The sequence below is a fragment of the Polyodon spathula genome, chromosome 3, assembly GCF_017654505.1.
Source record: "Polyodon spathula isolate WHYD16114869_AA chromosome 3, ASM1765450v1, whole genome shotgun sequence".
Classification (NCBI taxonomy): domain Eukaryota; kingdom Metazoa; phylum Chordata; class Actinopteri; order Acipenseriformes; family Polyodontidae; genus Polyodon; species Polyodon spathula.
In genome coordinates, this window is record NC_054536.1 from 86334189 (window position 1) to 86354402 (window position 20214).

The window sequence follows — 20214 nt, forward strand, 5'->3', positions numbered from 1 at the left end:
CTAGCTGCAAAGAAAGGTAACGTTTAGCAATCAAAGTGAAACTGCTAATTTGCCTCTTCTAAAATGTCTTGTTTGTCAGCATCATCTTTGTGATCATTTTTTCTTTACATCAAGCATATCAACCTGAGGTCAAAATGTATAAAATGTAAAGCATGGCAACAACCAAAGAAAGTAAAATGTCAGTTTTAGTAATTTTACACATACGTGCACGTGCATATATTTAATTATATATATATATATATATATATATCTATATATATCTATATATATATATCTACACACACACCACACAATGTGTGTGTGTGTGTGTTACAGTTCATGTGTTTTTAGCATTTAGATGTCAGATTAACCGGTAAATGTGTAGATTTACCAGGTCAGCAGTCAATGTAAAATCACTAAGGAGATGGTAATATTGCGATGATAATATATTATATATTATATTATTATTATTATTATTATTATAATAATTACTATATTTATATAGACAGAGATATTAATATTTTGTCTCTACACAGACATGATTAGAGACAGGATTTATGGTTGTATTTAATCAATTAAATCCCCAAAATCTTTTGCTTTATAGGGGGAACAGAAAAAATAATAATACAATAATCATTATATAATATTATAAGTATTAGTATTAATTAATATTAATTATTATTTTTTCCCTGCAAACCCGATTTTATTTTAAATCAATTTACCGCAAGGCAAACATTTCATGACTTCTTTTCAGCAAAACTCTTGTCTCTACTAAGCGTGACTTGGTGTAATTCAGTTATTCAGGTTTTGCATTTCAGTGAGAATCACACAGTATACTAGGTCATTTTGCTGGCAAAACATAATTTTGTATTGTGAATTGTTGCCACACAGTGATCGTGGATGTAAGTAAAAGAGATTTACTACCATCTCCTTAGTTACTTTATACACTGACCGCCAAGCAGGTAAATCTACACATATACCGGTTAATCTATAGATTTATCGACTTTACACATGAACCGTCACATACATACAGAAATTTTATTTATATATGTTTATCACCAATTAATTTTTTTAATATATAATTTCTTTTAATGGTGCATTTTGTGCAGAGTATTGGTTCCCTTTCCTTCACTTAGGTCAGATAGGAATGTGAAATACACTGACTGACCACAAATGTCAATTAATTGTAACAGAGCACTTTTCCCATTTATTCAATATTATGAAAAGCGCTCAACAATAGGGGAGATTACTGTAGTTATATTTTAACAAGTTTCTAATTGTATCCAAAATAAACAGCATTAATAACAGCCAGCAGAAAACAAGTTTTAAAGTTTCACCCAGATCATATATCTCTGAAACAAGACAGCTCAAGCAGCCTTGCCTGTAACTGCAGCAGTAAATGTACAATAACGCCACAAAGAGCATTTATATAATCAGCCTTTATGTGCCTGTCAACACTCAGGACTAAGAAGCAGTGCTTTGTTATTTTTTATCCTGTTCTTTTTGGCTTAAGTACAAACAAACTTGCACTTTCAAGCTGTGATTTTAGTAACTATTTCCAAACTGAAAGAATTATTAAAGAATATAATCCTGAACATTATTTAATACCAAGATGCTTGCCATGTCCAGTCCAAGCAAATGAAACAGGTTATAAACATATGTTAGGAAATGCACTGTACTTGAGAAATTAAATATGAAACATCTCTACCGTCTTAATTCAGACCATCTGTCTTCAGTGGCTATACTGCCAAGTGAAGAGTAGTATTTGCATCTTCCAATTTCAGTAACAAATCCATTTAAAAAACAAAAACGTGACAAGGACTGTCAGTACAAGCTCAGAATTACTGAACCAATTAAACTTTCAAAACCATTAGGGACAAATCAACCCGTTAAATCAAAAATATTACTTAATAAAATAACATGAACAAAATAAAAACGCAGCACTGAAATTCAATATTTCTGATTCTAAAGGGTTGTACTGTGTTTCGCACATGACAATGTGTTAATGTATTTCTTTGTTAGATTGGAATATCAGACAAGGTCACATTACATAACAGTGTGCTGTGTGAAACACATGCAAGATAGGATGGGTATAGTGTTAAATCAGAAAAAAATATTTGTTGAATTAGACAGTATTGTGGTCCTGACCTGTGAACAGATCCTCTGGATTTATTTCTTATTTGAGTAACTTTTTCAAGTATGAAATGTAACCATTGCCTAATTCGCTTGTGTAATTACACTTATTAATAAGATTTATTGTTAGGTGCTTATAGTAATTACTAGTTACACGTATTGTGCACTCAGCCGTGGTTTTCATTAGGCCCACAGCAGCCTTGTGCCCGGCACGAAGCCGATGGCTCTGTCACCCCTTCCCCGCGACAGAACAACTTTAAGTCGGTTTGTTTTCTCTCTCAGGCTGCTAGCTTCATATGAAGTTTAAACAAAAAAGACGTTTGTTACAATAATTACATTAAATTAACGGTAATCGAATTTACGGTTACTGTTTTGTGTGAGAAAATTGTTTCTGGTGTGGATTTCTTTAGTTTTTTTTCACAGAAATACGAACATAGCTGCTGGGCTCAGCAGTCCTGCGTTTGACTGAGATACACGCTTCAGCCTAAGCTGCTTGCAGCTTCTCCCACAATCTCTCATTGCCACATTAGTTCTGCCTGCAGAATTATTGTGAAGACTGTCAGGGCCTTACAGTAGGCTTTCCTCAGATTTTAGCCAAGAGCACTATAGGCGGGCATCCCTATAAATCACTCCCGTGGTAACTGAAGGTCCGAGACCTGCTCGCGTTCCTGCCGGTACTCTGTACAACGATCAACGTTACCTTTTAAGATTCACTAGTAGTTGCTAGGCTCACCTCTGCTTCAGGCATGATAGATCGCAGTCCTTCCTGCAGTGTTTCTTTGCCGCTCTGGTTGCAGTGCCATTGTGAAGGCTGTCAGGGCTAACAGGCTTCCTCCAGTTTTAGGGCTGCATTGCCTAGCCAGAAGCTATATAGGTGGGCCTCCCTATATGCTTCTTCAGTAACTGCAGGTCACAGAAGTACCCCGTTCCCAACCCGGTATGCATACCGCACAGTGAACAAGTGTACCGTACCATGCGTACAGCACCATGCATACCATACAGTGTCTACAGTACGAGGGACATTGCACTGTTGACACCGTGCTGTGTGCACCGCACCATGTGTACAGTACAGATTATACTACACCCTGTTTACTGTACTGTTACAGTAGTGTACTAGTGCTCTGGCACCATGCAGGTACTTAAGACTAGCAGTTCACCCAGGTTCAAGTCACCCTCTTGGGTTCTAAAAGAGGAACCAATGTTAAAACAGTACCATCCCTGGCCCAGTACCAGTGGCCTTGGTCAGGATGACTCACCACTTGTTCAACTATTACAGTGCTATTGCCTGTCTCATAAGCGGTACTGCTGCTTGTGCTGTCTGTCACAGCAAATTTTTGGTTATGAGTATACTGTACTTGTTACAGCTAGTACTATTGTAGTAGTTGAAGCGGAGCAGTTGTTCAAAATTGTACAACACTGCTGTTACACTGTGGGGTTTTCATTCTTACGATGTGTGCAAGATTAGTCTCCCCATGGTGGACAAGCACGGCAGATGTGCTGCATGTTTGGGTCCAGAGCATGAAAAAACTGAGGCACTTATTAACTAACTCTAGCGAGTGTCTCGCAGCTTTGTGGAGTGAGCTTGGTCTATCCCGCCTGCACAAGGCTCCCCTCCATCTTCATCTCAAAAAGAGAGGGTTGTGTCCTCCCCTGATGGCAGGAGAGATTCACACAAGAGACCGCCTTCGCAGTCTTCCTCTAGCTCTGCTTCCCCTCCAAAGAAGAGGAGGAGAAAGAGCCATTGGTATCACAGATCATCCAGTTCTGAGCAGCTGGATAAGCTCTGGGAAGTGGTCTCTCAGCAGAGCACCTTTAGCGGAGCTACTGCGTGAGCATATTGCTCCACCTACTCCCTCTGTGCCTCTGTGAGGGAGTAGCACATGTGGAATGGCAGCAAAAAGATCTGCCATCTTTCGTCGCCTATGAGGAGATGGGCGATCAAGATTTCCCCTCTGAGGAGAGACTTGGAGAGCGCAATACCAGTAGCGCAGCTTTCCTTCTCAGCAAAGCTAATGCCGCTGATCAAGAGGGTCACTGATGCCTTATAGGTTTCATGGCCTGTACATGAGATGCGGATACACTCAATCTTTGATGATCCTCTCAGTTGTCTCCCCCAGTGCCCCGTACTTTCTTTTTGAGGTCCATTCATCCTGGGGTCAGCTGGCTACAACTCCTGCCGTTTCATGTTCCACGGTAATGCTGTACAGCTTGCATAATGCGGAGAAGCTATTGCCTCACTGGTGCAAAGCACCAAAACCGGTGCTCCTAAATAAGGACGCTACCTGTACGAATAAACAGTGCAGGATTTCAAAGAGTATTCTCAAGAGGGCTTACTCAGCCAGTGCATTCGCCACACAGCTGGGTAATTACAACAGCATATTGGTAGCCTACCAGAACTACTTGTTAAAATCTGTACCACAACCACAGACCCACACCACAACAGCTCGAGGAGCTGCGGTTGGTTAATAAGAACCTCCATATCTAGAAGTTGAACGGGCAGGCAGTGGGCAGGAACCTTGCTGCTTTAGTAGCTGCAAGAAGACAGCTCTGGCTGTCTCAAGCATGAGTGGCTGACGAGGAAAAAGCACCATTGCTGGATGCTCCCATTGCTCCGGGTTCTCAGTGGATGATATACTGCAACGCTCTCATCAAGCACGGGAGTCTACGAAAGAGCTGGTGCGCCTGCTTCCTAAGAGGCCTACTCCACAATGCAGACCAGCAGCAAACTCACGGCCAAGATTCCAGCAGCCTCAGCAGAGGGGGTTTCACAACCAACCCACGGCTGCACAAAGGGGAAACTTCAATAAGTTCTGTGCCAAGCGCAAAGGCAAAAGCCTCAGGCTAAGCCACAAGCAAAGCAATTTGCCACCACAGGCCCAGGACCTCTTTTCAGGGAGTCATATGGGGTACTGACATCAATGCACCAGACACCTGGGTACTCAATACTGTACAGACGGGCTATTCCCTACAATTCAAACACGGTCCACCTCCCGTTAGGGGCGTGATTACAACATTAATCACAGACCAGAGAGACGCCTTACTGTTCTCAGGAGGTTACAGCCCTGCTACAAAAGACTGGTTCACCACGGTGGACTTGAAAAATGCTTATTTTCATATCCCCATAAGACCAGGGCACAGGGAGGGCCCAAAGGAAGGGTCTGGGAAGCTGCTGCCATGAAGCTCAGAAGCCTCTGTAAAGTCACTACTGTGACCTTTCTGTTTAGCTGAAAAAGCTTCAGACAAGCGGCTATTCCCTGCACTCTGTTATCCCACAGAGTGGACAGCATGGACTTGGAGTCCAGGCGCACTCCCAAATAAGAGGCTATCTACGAGGGTGTGAGCTGGCTCTCTGCACGATTTACAGACAGGCTCAACCAATGAAGATGTCGGTGACGAGTTCCGTGGTGGGGCTTTGCTTGCACTGGAGACCGAGCACAAATGAGCCAGTCGTCCAGATAATTGAGTACTCTGATATCTCTGAGTCTCAGTAGGGTCAGAATAGCCTCCATGCACTTCAAAAAGGCACAGGGAACTGTCCCTTGGGTAGCGACTTGCAGGTACTATGGCCTTGCATATGCGCCCTCTCCAAGCCTGGTTAACAGCAGTCTTTTTCAACCCGCACTGAACCAAGGCCACCTGCTGACTGACTCAGCACTATCTGGAGGCGCTATCCTGGTGGACACAGTATGCTCACCTGTACTTAGGCTTAGTGCTGGGCAGTGTCACCAGAAGGGAGATCATCACCACAGACGCATCCAGCCTTAGCTGGAGTGCTGTGTGGTATGGCAGGAGAGTGCAAGGGGTATGGAACCCCTCATGGTAGGGTCTCCATATAAATATTTTGGAGCTGCAGGCAGTGTTTCTAGCCTTGCAGTTTTTTTTTTTTTTTTTTTAGCTTCAAGTGAGATACGTGCTTGTCTAGATGGACAACACTACCATGGTGGCTTAAATAAACCACGATCACAGCCTCAGGTCCCCCAGTCTCCATCGGGTGGCCTGCAAGCTTTTGCTCTGGGTGCACGATCACCTACTCTCACCGTGAGCGGTACATCTGCCCGGGGTGATAAACTGGGTGGCAGACCTCCTCTCAAGGGGAGTCCCAGTGCCTCAGAGTGGAGGCTTCAGCCAGAGGTGATGAGCCGCAACGGTTTGGAAGAAAAGACAGACCTCTTTACCTCTCAGGAATCAACCCATTGTCCCTTCTGGTTCTCAATAACAGGAGCCAGGGACCCACTGGCAATATATGCCTTGGTACACCAGTGGCAGAGGCAGCTGATGTATGTCTTTCCACCACTCGCCATGCTCCCGCTGTGCCTGAAAAAGATCAGGCAGGACCAGCCAGGGTGCTGTTAGTAGCCCTTTACTGGAACCACAAACGTTATTATAATGGAACCTTATGCCATATAGTAAATTATGAATCATGTGTGCTTTTGTTGTTAAACATCAAAGTTGTGTCAAACAGTTTCAATTCTAATTTTCCTCAGCAACACAGTGTGACTGTACACAGGGAACATCCAAAATAATGATAGACAATATTTCAACATCTTGTAACTTTTTTTTTTTTTTTTTTTTTTTTTAAACTCATCCACAAAAGCAAAACTTTTCCAACAAAAATGGTTTTCCTAAAATTGTTTGAGAAATTTCTAGAACTGATAAAATTCCATTGGGGTATGTAAACTTAACTGTATGTGTGTGTGTATAAAATACATGTTTTGTATGCAGCCCAAACAAAATTAACAGTAACAAACGTGATTTAAATGTATCTGCGTGTGTGTGTGTCATTATAAATTATATATTATATATATATATATATATATATATATATATATATATATATATATATATATATATATATATAAATTATTATAATTAAATGTTCAGTCACTAAGTTTTTTAAACATGTAAACATCTGTAACATTAAATTTAAATTTTGCCGAAACGGCTTTAAAAAAAAAACAGAGTCATTTGAACTATGATGGTGTGGCACCAACAAGATATAACATTTTCTCTTCAATTCCGGTTCCCCTTAGTACCATAAACTTATTACCTTTCAACGAATTGACTGAAAAGGGACTGAACAAAAAATAAATATAAATTGAAAAGACTCTGGCAGCATTTACTGCAGGTAAATTCATTGCATGTTACTCTGCAGAAGACTGACTAGACAGAAGTGTGGTTGCTAGTCATCTCCCCCTCCAGAACTACTAAAACACTGTTCTGAATTAATGCTGCCTGCAAGTGAAGGCCCTACACCCCATAATCAGAACCTATATCCATTTAGTAATACTATTTCTGTATTTTTGTCAAACACAGCCCACGTTTTTATATATTAATGCAGGATGGAGCAATGTGACGTAAGGCAAATACAGTACACTCAGATTTATAAGAAAAGGAAGTACACTTACCAAAAGTGGTTTCTCCTTTTCCAGTTTTATCAAACAGTTGGAATGCTACCATAAACAATGCATCTGGTGCACATAATACCGATTCAAATGCAAGGAATTCTTGAAATGAAATCAACCTGCAAAAAAAAAAAAAAAAAACCAAACACAATAATTATAATAATAATAATGAATTTTAGTCACAGTAAAAGTTCACCCAGTATTTTTGCACTGCATTTTTGCAGTGTTATCATGCTTTCCCTATGGTTATACTATGCATTTACCATAGTTTATTAATATAATTTACCATACCTTGCTGGACTTTATGACGCTTACCCTGCTTTCACTATGCTTTATTAGTTTGCTTTTACTGTGGTAAACTTATTATGGGGAAATTTACAACTCATAGCAAAACTGCCCTGTCCTTCCGTTAACTAGACTTATAGAGGAAGGATCAGGTGGCTACCTGTGCACCTGTATACCTGTGATACATGTTGAAGGGTCTACGTGTGCTGGCCCTTATCAGACAGAATAAGAAACACTATAAAACTACTCAAATTCTAAGCTAAAATTAAAAAAAAACAAGGAGTGAATTTAATAACCACATAAAAAAAAGTTTTACACAGAGAACTGCTGGACACCATGTTTAACATGAGCGCAACCCTTGTTCATTCAATGCAATAAAGGGTCTTAGTACCTCAACTACTTTACATGTACACTATGCATCTCTACTGTATAAGCTTCAAGAATTACTTCTGTATACTGTCAAAGCAATTACAATGTAAAGAAATCCCATGCTTGATATAACTTTTAGTCAGCTGCAGTACAGCGAGCAATTAATCAAATGTGTGTCAAGGCTTTTTGGTAACTTGCTCCCAGACTGTGGAATTCTTTCCCTGAATCTACTTGTCTGGCTAATTCATGGGTGATTGAGAAGTAGGCTGAAACATACCTTTTTAATAAAGAATGTCTGATTTCCCCCTTTGGATGTACAGAGCTTTGTGAAGACCTTGTCATGAAAGGCATTATTAACATGTAAGCTGTATTAGATTGTATAACCCATTATCAAATGAATAAGCATTAATGTCTAACGCACTGGTCATTCCAGCTAGATCATTGACAGCCAGGTACCCCAAGCAGCATCTAACAGAACTCACCCAGAAGATATGTTTAAAAGGCTTAGCTGTCTTATTTGCATTTAAATACATTTTACACTTTACTTAATTTTTTATTTATTTTTGTTTAAACTGAGTGACCAATTATTACTTTTATTTATCCCCCCAATTTGAAATGACCAATTATGTTTTTTCTCCTTACTGCAGCAGGTCCCCACACAGCACGGACGTTCTGATGGCTTATGAGCGTCCTCCGATCTCACAAGCCTAAAGCCAGAGTCACTTTTATGCCGAGCAATCGAGAGGAGAGGTGGGCAGGCTACCGATCCCGGAAGACAGAGATCAGCCCGGCTTCTTATCCACTCTCAATATGCTCAGTGTCTGGCCAGTAGGGTTCGCTGTTGCGTGATAAGGAGAATAAGTCCCTGCCGGTTTCCCATCCCCACCACTGAGAGCGTCAGAACTAATGCGACACCCCCTCCGGGGTCCCCACCAAAGTTCGGCCTCTTTGCACAGTCTGGACACAAACCGGCGCTGTCCAAGCTGTGTGACTCATCTTGCGCTCCCCACGGCATCAGGATGTGCCACTCGGGGACCTCCTTTATACTCAATTCTAACTTACCGCTTGAGAGATACAGTGGTAATGAACGACTCAACACAAACAAAAACAAAAGTCAAGCAGACAATTTAAACTGTGGCATTTAACTTTTAACCATACAGTTCAGAACTTACAAAAAAAACTTCCTTTTTCTACTTTTAAATGCAATGAGGACGTGGTATCAAGTGTTTTGAGCTGCAGTGGAGGAGGCAGGTTTTATAACCCCTCCGCCCTGGTATCTCCAGTCATAGTGAATAAGACTTTCCAGTTGATGCGCTGGGTAATCACACTCACAGTAAATCTTGCAAACAGAATAATTCCATTGTTCATAACTTTGGAACATTAGCGCGCAGTAAATGAAGGCACCAATCATGGAATCATTACGAAATAATAGGTTACAGCAGGTGTACTTTAAACAGGAGTTTGGTTTTGCAATCAGTTAATGCAGTAAAAAGGAAACCTTCAACGTGCCTAGAACATATATTAGATTCCATATGTAGGGTTAGTTCAAAGTTGCCTGAGCTCTATTATAAATTTCACAAATGGATACATTAATTACAACAGGTCATTAAAAACCTACAGGCCCAGTGGCACGCATCTGTAATTTATTTCAATTACCAAGAAGCAATTATTATGTTTTGTGCCGCCTAATTATTCTGTTACTGATGAAATTTGAAAGCAGCGACAGTAGTATTTATTTTTTTTTTTCTTTACATGTAAATGACCTTTGGAAAAAGCAATTGCTAAAATAAAGAGAAAAAAATGATTTTTTTTTTTTTTTTTTTTAGCAGATATCATTATGGTGTTGATATTTATGATTATTAAATGGTACTAAGTACCAGAAAGTATAATAACCTTGTGCAATTATTGTATGCTGTATAATTTTTGCCAATTAGCCACAGTTGAATTTCATAATAAGATACATGGTACCCAGTGATTCATTTTCATTCGGTTCACACATTAATGAGTCCAGCTGCGAGTTGCCAGGATTTCCTTTAAGCCGTTTACTTTGGCGGGAGAGAAACGTGGGAATAGAACTGCAAGTAAAGATAGTTGCCTTCAATTTTTTTTTTTCCTTATCCAAAACTGAAATTATGATATATATTAATAGTATCAGGGACACACTAACTGGTCTCTAATAAAAGTGATTTTATTTTCTCAGGCGAATCTGCAGTCGTGCTGGGATGCAATTGAATGTGATCATTTGATTTACAGGAGATCTTGGGCAGTGTCCTTCTGCAACTCTGATACAACAGGCTGCCACACGACCGCCACTTGATGTCACCATTCTTCATTTAATTTTTTGCACCTCCACAATCCCATATTATATATGGTAAAATGATAATGATAGCTATCCCATCTTTTCTAGGCTCTGATCTACCAGTTTAATATCAAATGCCAGATTCCTCCTAATAAATGGTATTGTTAATGACATTTACAGCAAGTTTCCAAACCAATTATTTATTAAACGAGAATATATACAGTAATAATTCTAGTATGTTATAAATAATTAAATGAAAATTTTAAAAAAGCCAAGCACAGCCAATGACCACGAATAATCAGTATCACATGCATGGACATTGAGATCATGGGCTATTCTATACTGCAACCTGACAGGAACTAAAAATAAAATGTTTAAAGTGTTCACCAAACCATATTTCAACCCTTTTGTTCAACAAATCTAAGAAAGCTGCACAATTTGCTTGAGAGTTCCACTGTGATGAAACTACAATTTGAAAATCACGCTGTATTCATTATTAATTTTAGATTTTTACAAAACAAATGTTGTCCCTCAGTATTACCTGAAGCTACTCCAAAATAATAACAAACACCTCTGATGTCTTCAAACCACCAAATAATGAAAGTCCACCTTTCATATTTCATTAAGTAACTTGCATGTACCAAAGGGACCAATGTGTTCAGTTCAGTCTCCCTGAAGGAATACTGTATCCACATCATAAGTCTATCTGGACTTCTGGAAGCTCCAAGTGTATTTCTCCTCAACTTCTAAGAAGCCAAATTTCTTTCCATTGCTGCTGCCTGTCTGCCTTGTTTAAAATGGAGTGACTACTCAATGCACCAGCACAAGTTAAGAATGAGAAAAAAACACGTCAATAACCTATTGCACAGAATGATGAAATCTTCTGTTGTGAAGAGAATGGAAAGGCAAATCAACAACAGAAAGCAAATGTGTCGATCATGCTTTTCACTCATCTAAACATCTAAGTCAGACTAGTCAGGATAACAGATGGGATAGGATGGTGTCCAGTACATTTTGCATTATATGGAAAGAACTATGAAGTGCTAAATGAGAACTTTTTACAGATGTGTTGTTTTACTACACAGGCAGAAATTCTTGCAACATTTGTAAATAGGTGGTATGTAAGCAAATTACAGTAACATAAGAGTCCGCTGCAACCTAATGAGTTTTTATTTATTTTTTGGTAATGAGCTTAGATTTATCTTTTAGGGAATAAAACTTTGAACAAACACTTAATCTCTTTCTGAAAAAGATTTGTTAAGAATTACCTACAAACATGCTTAAAAAAAAAAAAAAAAAAAACAAGATCTCTGCTATTTGTGACCATGCATTAAAGTCGCTCAATTATTTATCCCTAAAACAAGACAGAGTCAGAATTATTTCTGCAGCTTTAGCTAACTTAGTCCCCAAAAAGTCTGGTGGTTTTTTTTTTTTTTTTTTTTTTTTTCCCCTGGTCATGCTACATTTACTTTTGCAGTTACAGACGATTTACAAAATGCACATAAATAGATTTTAATGACGCAGTGACTGGACTGAATTGGGATCAAGATAAACTGGTCTATGATTGGTACATTTCTAATTAAGACCAGATGGGATGGGAAGAACCTTTTGTATATCCCGTTTACTAAACAGAAAGCCATTCCATTAAAAAAACTTGTAGCACTTCAACATGAAAAGGTAAAAATGACATACTCTAGGACTTCTCAAAATGGACAGGTACGAATACCGTGGTTCTTTACCAGACCATAGCACGCACAATATTTCTCTCTATAAACATGTACTCTTTCACAGAAGAGAGTACAGTTTGACAAGCAAAATATACAATCGTTCATGTGTCTTTGTATTTACATTTTTCACATCAAAAGAAACACAACCACATCTTGTCCTGGAAAGAGATACAACTGATGGGGGCATAAATTACAAAGATGGTTTCAAGACTACCAAATCCAGCTGCATTTAAATGAAGCCTATTTTTGCAGGTTGATTAAACCAGCAATTTTTCTGCTTATTATTTCCCGGACCTCAAACAATGTTTAGCTACTAGCCTTCCAGTGATTCTTAATAGATGTACATCCTAATAGCAGTAATGCAAGCATTTATCTGTATTATGCTCCACACAATGCAGGAGCGGAATAGCGATTTCTCACAGTCAATTACAGTGCATGTGTGGCTCCTTCTGTAAAAGGAGCTTTAATAATGTGTGCAACATGACCGCGTGCACTCGGCTTTATACTGAACACAAGCAGTTGCCAAGGAAACTGATTTTCTTTCTGACTTACCCCAACAATTTACTGCCCATCATTATGTATTATTAAAAACATACATATTAATGTAAAAAGATGAAAAACGTCTATTTAAAGGCGTTGCACCTGATAAGACTTATGTATAAAGTTTTTTTTTTTGTTTGTTTGTTTTTAACCTTAATGTGATGGTTGCTTCACTAACCATTTTATCCTAAAATTTAATACATTAGTTTGCTTGATTTTTTTATTGTATTTTAAACAAAGTAGAAATGACGTTGGCACAGATGGCATACCAATTTGGGATTGTATGAACACTTAAACTGATGTTAATTTGTTACTTTGTTGGATTTTTTCACACATTTAATGAGTATTAATTGCAAAATCTACACAGCGCATAGTTGTTGTTTTTTGGCACAAAAAAAAAACAATATTACAGAAAACAAATTATGCTCACACGTGCACACTTCCATTAAAACAATGTAACAATCAGTTTTAGAGTAGACTATTTGCAAAGATCCTGCAGTACAAAACATTCATTTATATTAATTTACTTTGCAGGCTAATTCCTTGCATTATGTTACAATCCAACATTTTTATAAAAAGTATGCAATATAAAAATGTAACGGGTCAGACGAGGGGCTAAATAGCTCAGTTTGACTCCAATGTTGTTGCTGCAATCAGGTCATGTGAACTGCTGCACAGGAAGTGATCTCGTTTTAGAGAGTCAGAATGATAGGATGCGACTGTGACATAAAATAAAAAAAAACACAAGTGTCACAAAAAACACAAGTGTAAATACACAGCAAACCTGTAAGAGATTGTTTCCAGTTCCAGTAATAAACCCCTATCAAACCTTACATTTTAAACATACCCATCTTTTGTTTGGTCCACCACCCCTGCCAGGAGCTCCACTGTCTTCTCACTCAGCCTAATGTCGGTGTGTGCATGAAGAAACCGTGACAGAAAATCTTCAGGGGACATAAAACTCTCCCCATTCTTCTGAATCGTTGCATACTGAAAAGAACATGACTTAAAATTTTACAACTCCCAAAATCATAATTTTTATATTTTGTGCTTTCATATCCCCCCCCACCCAAACAATCCCAACTGAACACTTGTGAATTTCTGATGCTGCAGTGCAGTAACCCATAATTAAAAGAACACCTGCTGATCACCACACAGTACTTACAGCTACAGAAATAAATAAAAGGACAGTTACAGATGGTCCCGTTCAACAGAACTGTCAACAACTGCTCTTTCTAAAAAAAAAAAAAACTACATTTCAGCTGTTAAAGGGTAAACGACTAATCAGCGCTCCAAATTGCCTGCTGGACATTGAACAGCTATGTTTGTTTGTTTATATATATGGAGAGAGAGAGAGAGAGAGAGAGAGACATACTTCTAATATGGCCTATAAAACCTAAAATATTATCAAATTAATTAATTTGTACACAGTACTGTTAAATTACAAAAATATTTATTTTAAAGTGAAGCTCAAAATATATTCATTCCAAAAGCAAAAGCTAGATTTATTTCTCCAGACATGTTTACTGTACAGCCACTGAATTGTAAATGTTTTCCAGGGTAATTTCTTCACCTCTTTCAGGTACCATTTTACCCACCTTCAAAAATATAGACTTCAGCTCAGCTGGATCAGCTCTTTTGGTTACACTCACCTGTGGAAATGTCAGACAATATTACATTAGTACATTAATAGACAGCAATTAACTTTGGAGAAAAAAAAAAACTTGATAGTTTTACAATACATGTTAAAAGTGAACAGCATTGTCTGGCATTGGTATGAAAATATATCAACAATAAAGTCTGCTAATTGTAATGATGTCTTATCCTTAGACACTAGGCTGATTTATGGCATACTGCTGTGGTAGCTGTAATTTCAGACAGGCCCTGCCCATGCCACGAAAAGTGTGTAGTTCAGTGTTCTAATGCCATAACAATAAATTATACAAACCCTTATCAACCACAGTTTCATAAATTACTCCTTGCAATGTTAAACAAAGTTCTACTTCTTTTAATTTCTCAAACTACACTCCACCAGATCAGTCTATTAAAAAAATACTCTTTTCAATTCAACATGCGTCATACTTTATAAAAGTGTCGAAAGAAAAAAGGAAATGGGCTTTAAAACTACACATATCACTCAATCTCAATCTTTTTGAGTAAGCATTGTGCATGCTTTTTGGCAGTGTAGGATTTATTAGCTTACAAAGCATAAAAGGAAAGAAAATGCGAACCTGGTTCAAATTGTCTTACAATTACTGTGCCAAAAATTGAGTGTTGTTCAAGGAACATGAACCAGAATGCACACACCTGCCTTGGCCATGGACCGTTCACATTTCTCAATCAAACTGTGAGATGAGCACAAAAGTGGTTCACTGCTAAGACCAATGCAATAGCATTCCAGTGAATGAGTCGTCCTGCTTTACCGGTGACAGGACCTCGTTGTACCCCGCAAAGTTTTACATGGGCAGTAACACACAAAGTCAGATTTATAGCACTGTAGGAAAATTGTCCACATTGTCAGAATGGCAATAAAGTCTGGAAAACAAAATGATCAAACGGAAAACAAAAAAGGGCTTGGGTGAATGTTATGGTAAGAAGGTAAGCGAATGTTTTTCCTTGACCTTTCAAGCAAACAAAATGACCATACCCAGCACTGCTACACAGTTGTTCAAAAAACACATAATACCCACTCCACACCAAAGCCATAGTGTTTATGTTTCTTTTTTTTATTTATTTTTTTTTAATTCAGCCTTACACATTTTTATTATAATTAACACTGCATAATTGCACAACAAACTACCAGTACTTCAACATTTTGCTGGACTTACAAAAGGAATAAAACAGAACATCCTATTATTTGTTAGTAGTTTTATAATGATCAGTCTTATAAAAGCAGTAACTCCTACAGCCTCTGGTTTCATTGCAATTACTGTACATCAGCACAATGAACACTTTGTCACTCCTTATTGTATCAGTAACGACAGATGTGTCATTTCCCTATAAATTTTACTTAGAAAAGGTTCTTCTGGAAGTGTTTGTATCCCCCTTTATTGCAAATCATGGATGGAAAACTACGTTTCTCATCAAGAATCTTTTTTTGCCTGAAACCATTCTTACCTGTTTTCTAAATTTCGTCTTTCAGTGGCATTAACTTGCTTTTATGAACTCAGAGGAGGACTGGTTTGGGTACCAACAATGAAAAGATTCTTTCACCTTTTCTTTTTAACCATAGCACATTTAAAAAGGGCCAGTTAAGACTAAAATAACCACTGTACATTACACGTTATTTCAACTTTAACAGTTTATTTTTTAGATCTGTAAGTTTAGTTTTGAAATAAAAGTATATTCCAGGTGAACATATCCTGTATTCAGTTGCTTAATTTGAGCCAGGATCCTTGGAAAGCTTAATCAAAAAATGACAAGCAGTACCTGAGTCATTCCACATCAATGAGACTAATGGTGCCTACCTCATCATTTCAGATTCTTTTGATATCACATATATCAGGACATGTTTTAGGAAGAATCCCAAAATAATATAACATACTATCTATATTATGGCCCTATAATGTGGGGTTCCCGAGGTCAGATCTTTAAAATCACACACAACTGTTCTACTTTAATAAATGTATCAACATGTGTGCTAATGTAATAAAGCTAAGTGTAAAAAAGAGTGCAGAGACGGCAATACAAATATGTCATGTTGTACTTGTGAGAACTCCTTAACCACTGTAGTTTCTCCAGGTTATCTAATAACAACAAAGACTGTACGGATGTAATACCAAAAATGGCCTCCGTTAAGCACGCCAGAACTCAAAAGGGACAGCAGATACACACTTATGTATTTGATGCAGTAGATCATAAACGTTTGGAATAATACATTGTAAAATATATCCTACTTAAATATGACAAACATTAAAATCAATAACACCCAATGTAATATTTTCTAGGCTTACAAACTGTGGTGCCTATCTATGTACATTATTATCAGCAAAACTATGTGCTGAATCTACAATATTGTACAGTTTGGCAAATTATATTTGTATCCATCGCTTAAAGAGACTGGCCCCTATGGCAATACAGAAATGTCTTTCTAGGACAGTCAGCCATTTCAGTTTTCTGAAATATAATAAATCATATGCCAGAAATGTGAACATCAAACCCATGCTAAAATGGTTCCTAGGAGAGTCAGGCAGTAGATGCACAGGAAGGCCACATATCTAGTGCCAACAACATAACACGCGTCACTAAAAAAAAAAAATCAGGAGGTACCCCACAAGATCTCTTTATTTGGAACAGTGGTTAGTTGTAGGCCAGTGGTCCTCAAAGTGGTGCCCGCGAAGCCAGGCCATCGTGCCCGAAACAGCTGTTCTTAAATTATGAGTCATGAACGCATTTCTAATGGGTCTTAGCATGGGATAATAAAGCTTTAAACACGTTTTCCAACAAAAGCGTCACAGCAGTGTTGACAGTGCTGCTCGCTTATGCTGTGCTTGTACGTACATATTTTTTTTTTCCTGAAGGGCCTCTGCGATACGATCAACCAATTGAACATCTGCATTGTCACTGCAGTAGCCCAATCATAAATTAGCTGGGTGGGACATAAACTGTGTTTGTTTCAATTGCAGGTAGTGACAGTATGTTTAACCAATAGGAGAGTCAACTATCTGCACAGGCCGTTCACGGTATTCTGCATGAAAACTGAAGGCGAGTGAGTAGCCAGTGGGAAAGTGAAAGATCTGACAGCTGTCCAATCACTCGTGAGCAGAGAAGAGGTGTTAATATGTAGTAAGCAATGAATGTTTGCAGTTTTGCGTGCCCGGAGACAGCCAAGTAAGATCAATTTATGCCTGTGCTCAAATTACTTTGAGGACCACTGTGGTAGGCAGAGATTGATGAAGTTACAAGTTTATTGTCCCCGATTCTATTTTCTAGACATTCTCCAAAAACATTATCCACTGCAGGTGCTCACAACCTTTTTTGAATCAATAACTACATCAGTTCTTTTAAGCAGGGTATTTCATTTCACTAAATGTGTACTGATATCATAGGTAAACTACAACTAATTATAAAAAAAAAAAAAAAACATTTGCAAGTTTGAAAAAATTCACTTACATGTATATTTTTTACATGTATATTTTTATTTACAAATCTTTTTATTAGCACTACAATTATTGAATTATTAGAACACTCACTCCGCCCCCAAGAAACTTTGACCCCCCCCCATGATGATTATATAGGGAAGCAAGAAGAGACTTAACATAATCTGAGGTGTACTTATTGTTGTTAATTTTGTATTAAATGAATAATTTATATTGGTTTTGTTTATTCTTTTAAAATGTATGTGTTTGTTTGTTGCAATGGCAGGTTCTGTTTGAGCTTCCCAACACCTTACCATGCTATTTTAGAATTCTTGCCTACCCAAACAGACTTAATGTAGATCAGTTTTCTGTAATTGGCTAATCATGGGAGACAGCATACCTTCAACAGAGGCATTCTCTTAAAATAAGTAAGAATGTATCGAGGCTACTTGCCTTATCTGAATTAAACTGTGTCTGTCACTCGTTTATTAAACAAATATATCATGTAATAGTAAACTGAAATGTATTCCATCATTTTTGCACAACTCAGAAGCAGGATGTGTGTTGTGCAGGTTTTACCTTGTATACATGACCTCTGTCCAGTATGTAAAAGGTGCCATACAGTACAAACTTATCCATATCTTTATGATCTGAATCCTTGGCATTTCAAGATTAGCAGTGGCTAATGTCCAATGAAGGTTGGCTGTACTTACTAGATTAGAAATTGTGGACGTCAGTTTCTGTACCACAATTGACCTTCAAAATAAAGCTAAACACACACTTAATTATAAGTACCAATTATGTTTGTTGAAAATAAATGATGTTGGGATACAAGCTAGAACAATGCAAATATTGTATCTCATTATTTACCGAATCCAAGAGTAACACTGTGCGCAAGAACTTCTTGTTGTGTTGGAGTCGCGGTAGTAGGCACCCAACAATAGACGTGCATTCACACAGCAATACAACAACAATGCAGTATAACCGGGTTGACAGCTTAGACTCCCCGAACACCGTGCATTTTGGTGCCTCGTTACAGTAACTTTAAATTTAGAGTTATGCTTTACTATTTTAATCAAGTGACAGACTACTTGTGTTGTAGTGAGAAGGAGACTGGCTGGGATTCTCAAATGAGTTAGCAGCAGCAAATGCTAATTCATAGTGCAGGAGGACGGAATGAAAACACAGAGATGCTGTTGAGATTTGCTGGTGAATACAAAAACACAGCAAATGTACACGTCGCTTTGAAAGCATGTCATTTGCAACCTATATCTTAAGAAAAAAACAATTATTATTATTATTATTATTATTATTATTATTATTATTATTATTATTATTATTATTATTTTAAAAGCCCTCTAATAACAGCTATCATTAATGAATACAGTGTCCCCTAAATGCATGTGACCGGATGTCTTACTGCAAATGTCATTGATATTGAACAGGTAAAAACAGCTTGTATCTGTACTGAATACGTATATGTGTCTTTCTAACGATCCTTGCACGCGTTACAAAAAAGCTTTTTTAGAAATCTGGATGTTTGTTCTTAATTACATATTACAAGTGACCTTACCTTAGCAGCCATACTTTTTACAGTTTCCTCTACAGATTTAGTTCCTTGTGCGTGATGACGTTGGCGTGGATATCACGTGTGGTCTATTATCCGATTGGATAACCGTGCATCCCTGCTGGAAGTTCTTCACGTGATCGAATTGTAATTTAATGAATCCTGAACCAAAGATGTTTTATTACCAACTCAACCCAGCAGTGTTATAGGCGGTTGTCAGGTTGAGATGCACAGGGTTCATTGATGAAATTAATGTGCTTTAAAAACGCCTGTCAGTGTAGTAATTTTTAACCATTTTATAGGAAAATACGTATTTTGAAAGCTTTGTTTTTCATTTAAAATTTGAATTTGTGCAGTGGCACACCAAGACTAAAAACATGCTGCCAACGGTCGGGTATCATTGGCAACCATGGCAATTTGAATTCAGCTGGAATTGGTTGTATCATCCAATATTGGAAAAAAAAAAAAAAAAAAAAAAAAAAACATTAGTTCTGAATTAAGAAATACTAAAATAAACTAAAACACAATGATAACCCAGTCGCCTAAAAAGTAATTTTCAATGTCTTAAACTGTTAATTGTTGGGGATTCATTCAACATTATTTTGTGGGAACTTAATTGAGGTCATCGAAAAAGAAAAGAAAACCCTTTGTTATGTTGAGATCACTTTAGAAAACCATTCCATTATTGTGATCACAAGATAATTTTTCTCAGCATCTTGAGAAAACAGAAGTGATTACTGTTGCCAACAAGTCACCTTTGGAGTACAAATGTCCTACAAACTAACATTATCTTCTTGCTTCAATGCCACTGAAATAATAGATAGAAACCCACACA

At 37.8% G+C, this 20214-nt stretch overlaps 1 protein-coding gene across 2 annotated transcripts in view; it reads right to left on the reverse strand.

The window, feature by feature from the left end:
* Positions 1-19455, reverse strand: part of LOC121313557 (calcium-binding mitochondrial carrier protein Aralar2) — a 49544-nt gene extending 30089 nt beyond the window's left edge. For both annotated transcript variants that reach the window (XM_041246239.1, XM_041246237.1), the window contains exons 1-4: positions 19386-19455; positions 14333-14386; positions 13582-13724; positions 7518-7633 (exon numbers count right to left, since the gene is read on the reverse strand). In XM_041246239.1, the coding sequence (XP_041102173.1) occupies positions 7518-7633; positions 13582-13724; positions 14333-14386; positions 19386-19397 (325 nt within the window). In that variant the 5' untranslated portion in view covers positions 19398-19455. The remainder of the gene's footprint in view (positions 1-7517; positions 7634-13581; positions 13725-14332; positions 14387-19385) is intronic.
* Positions 19456-20214: the final 759 nt, after the last annotated feature.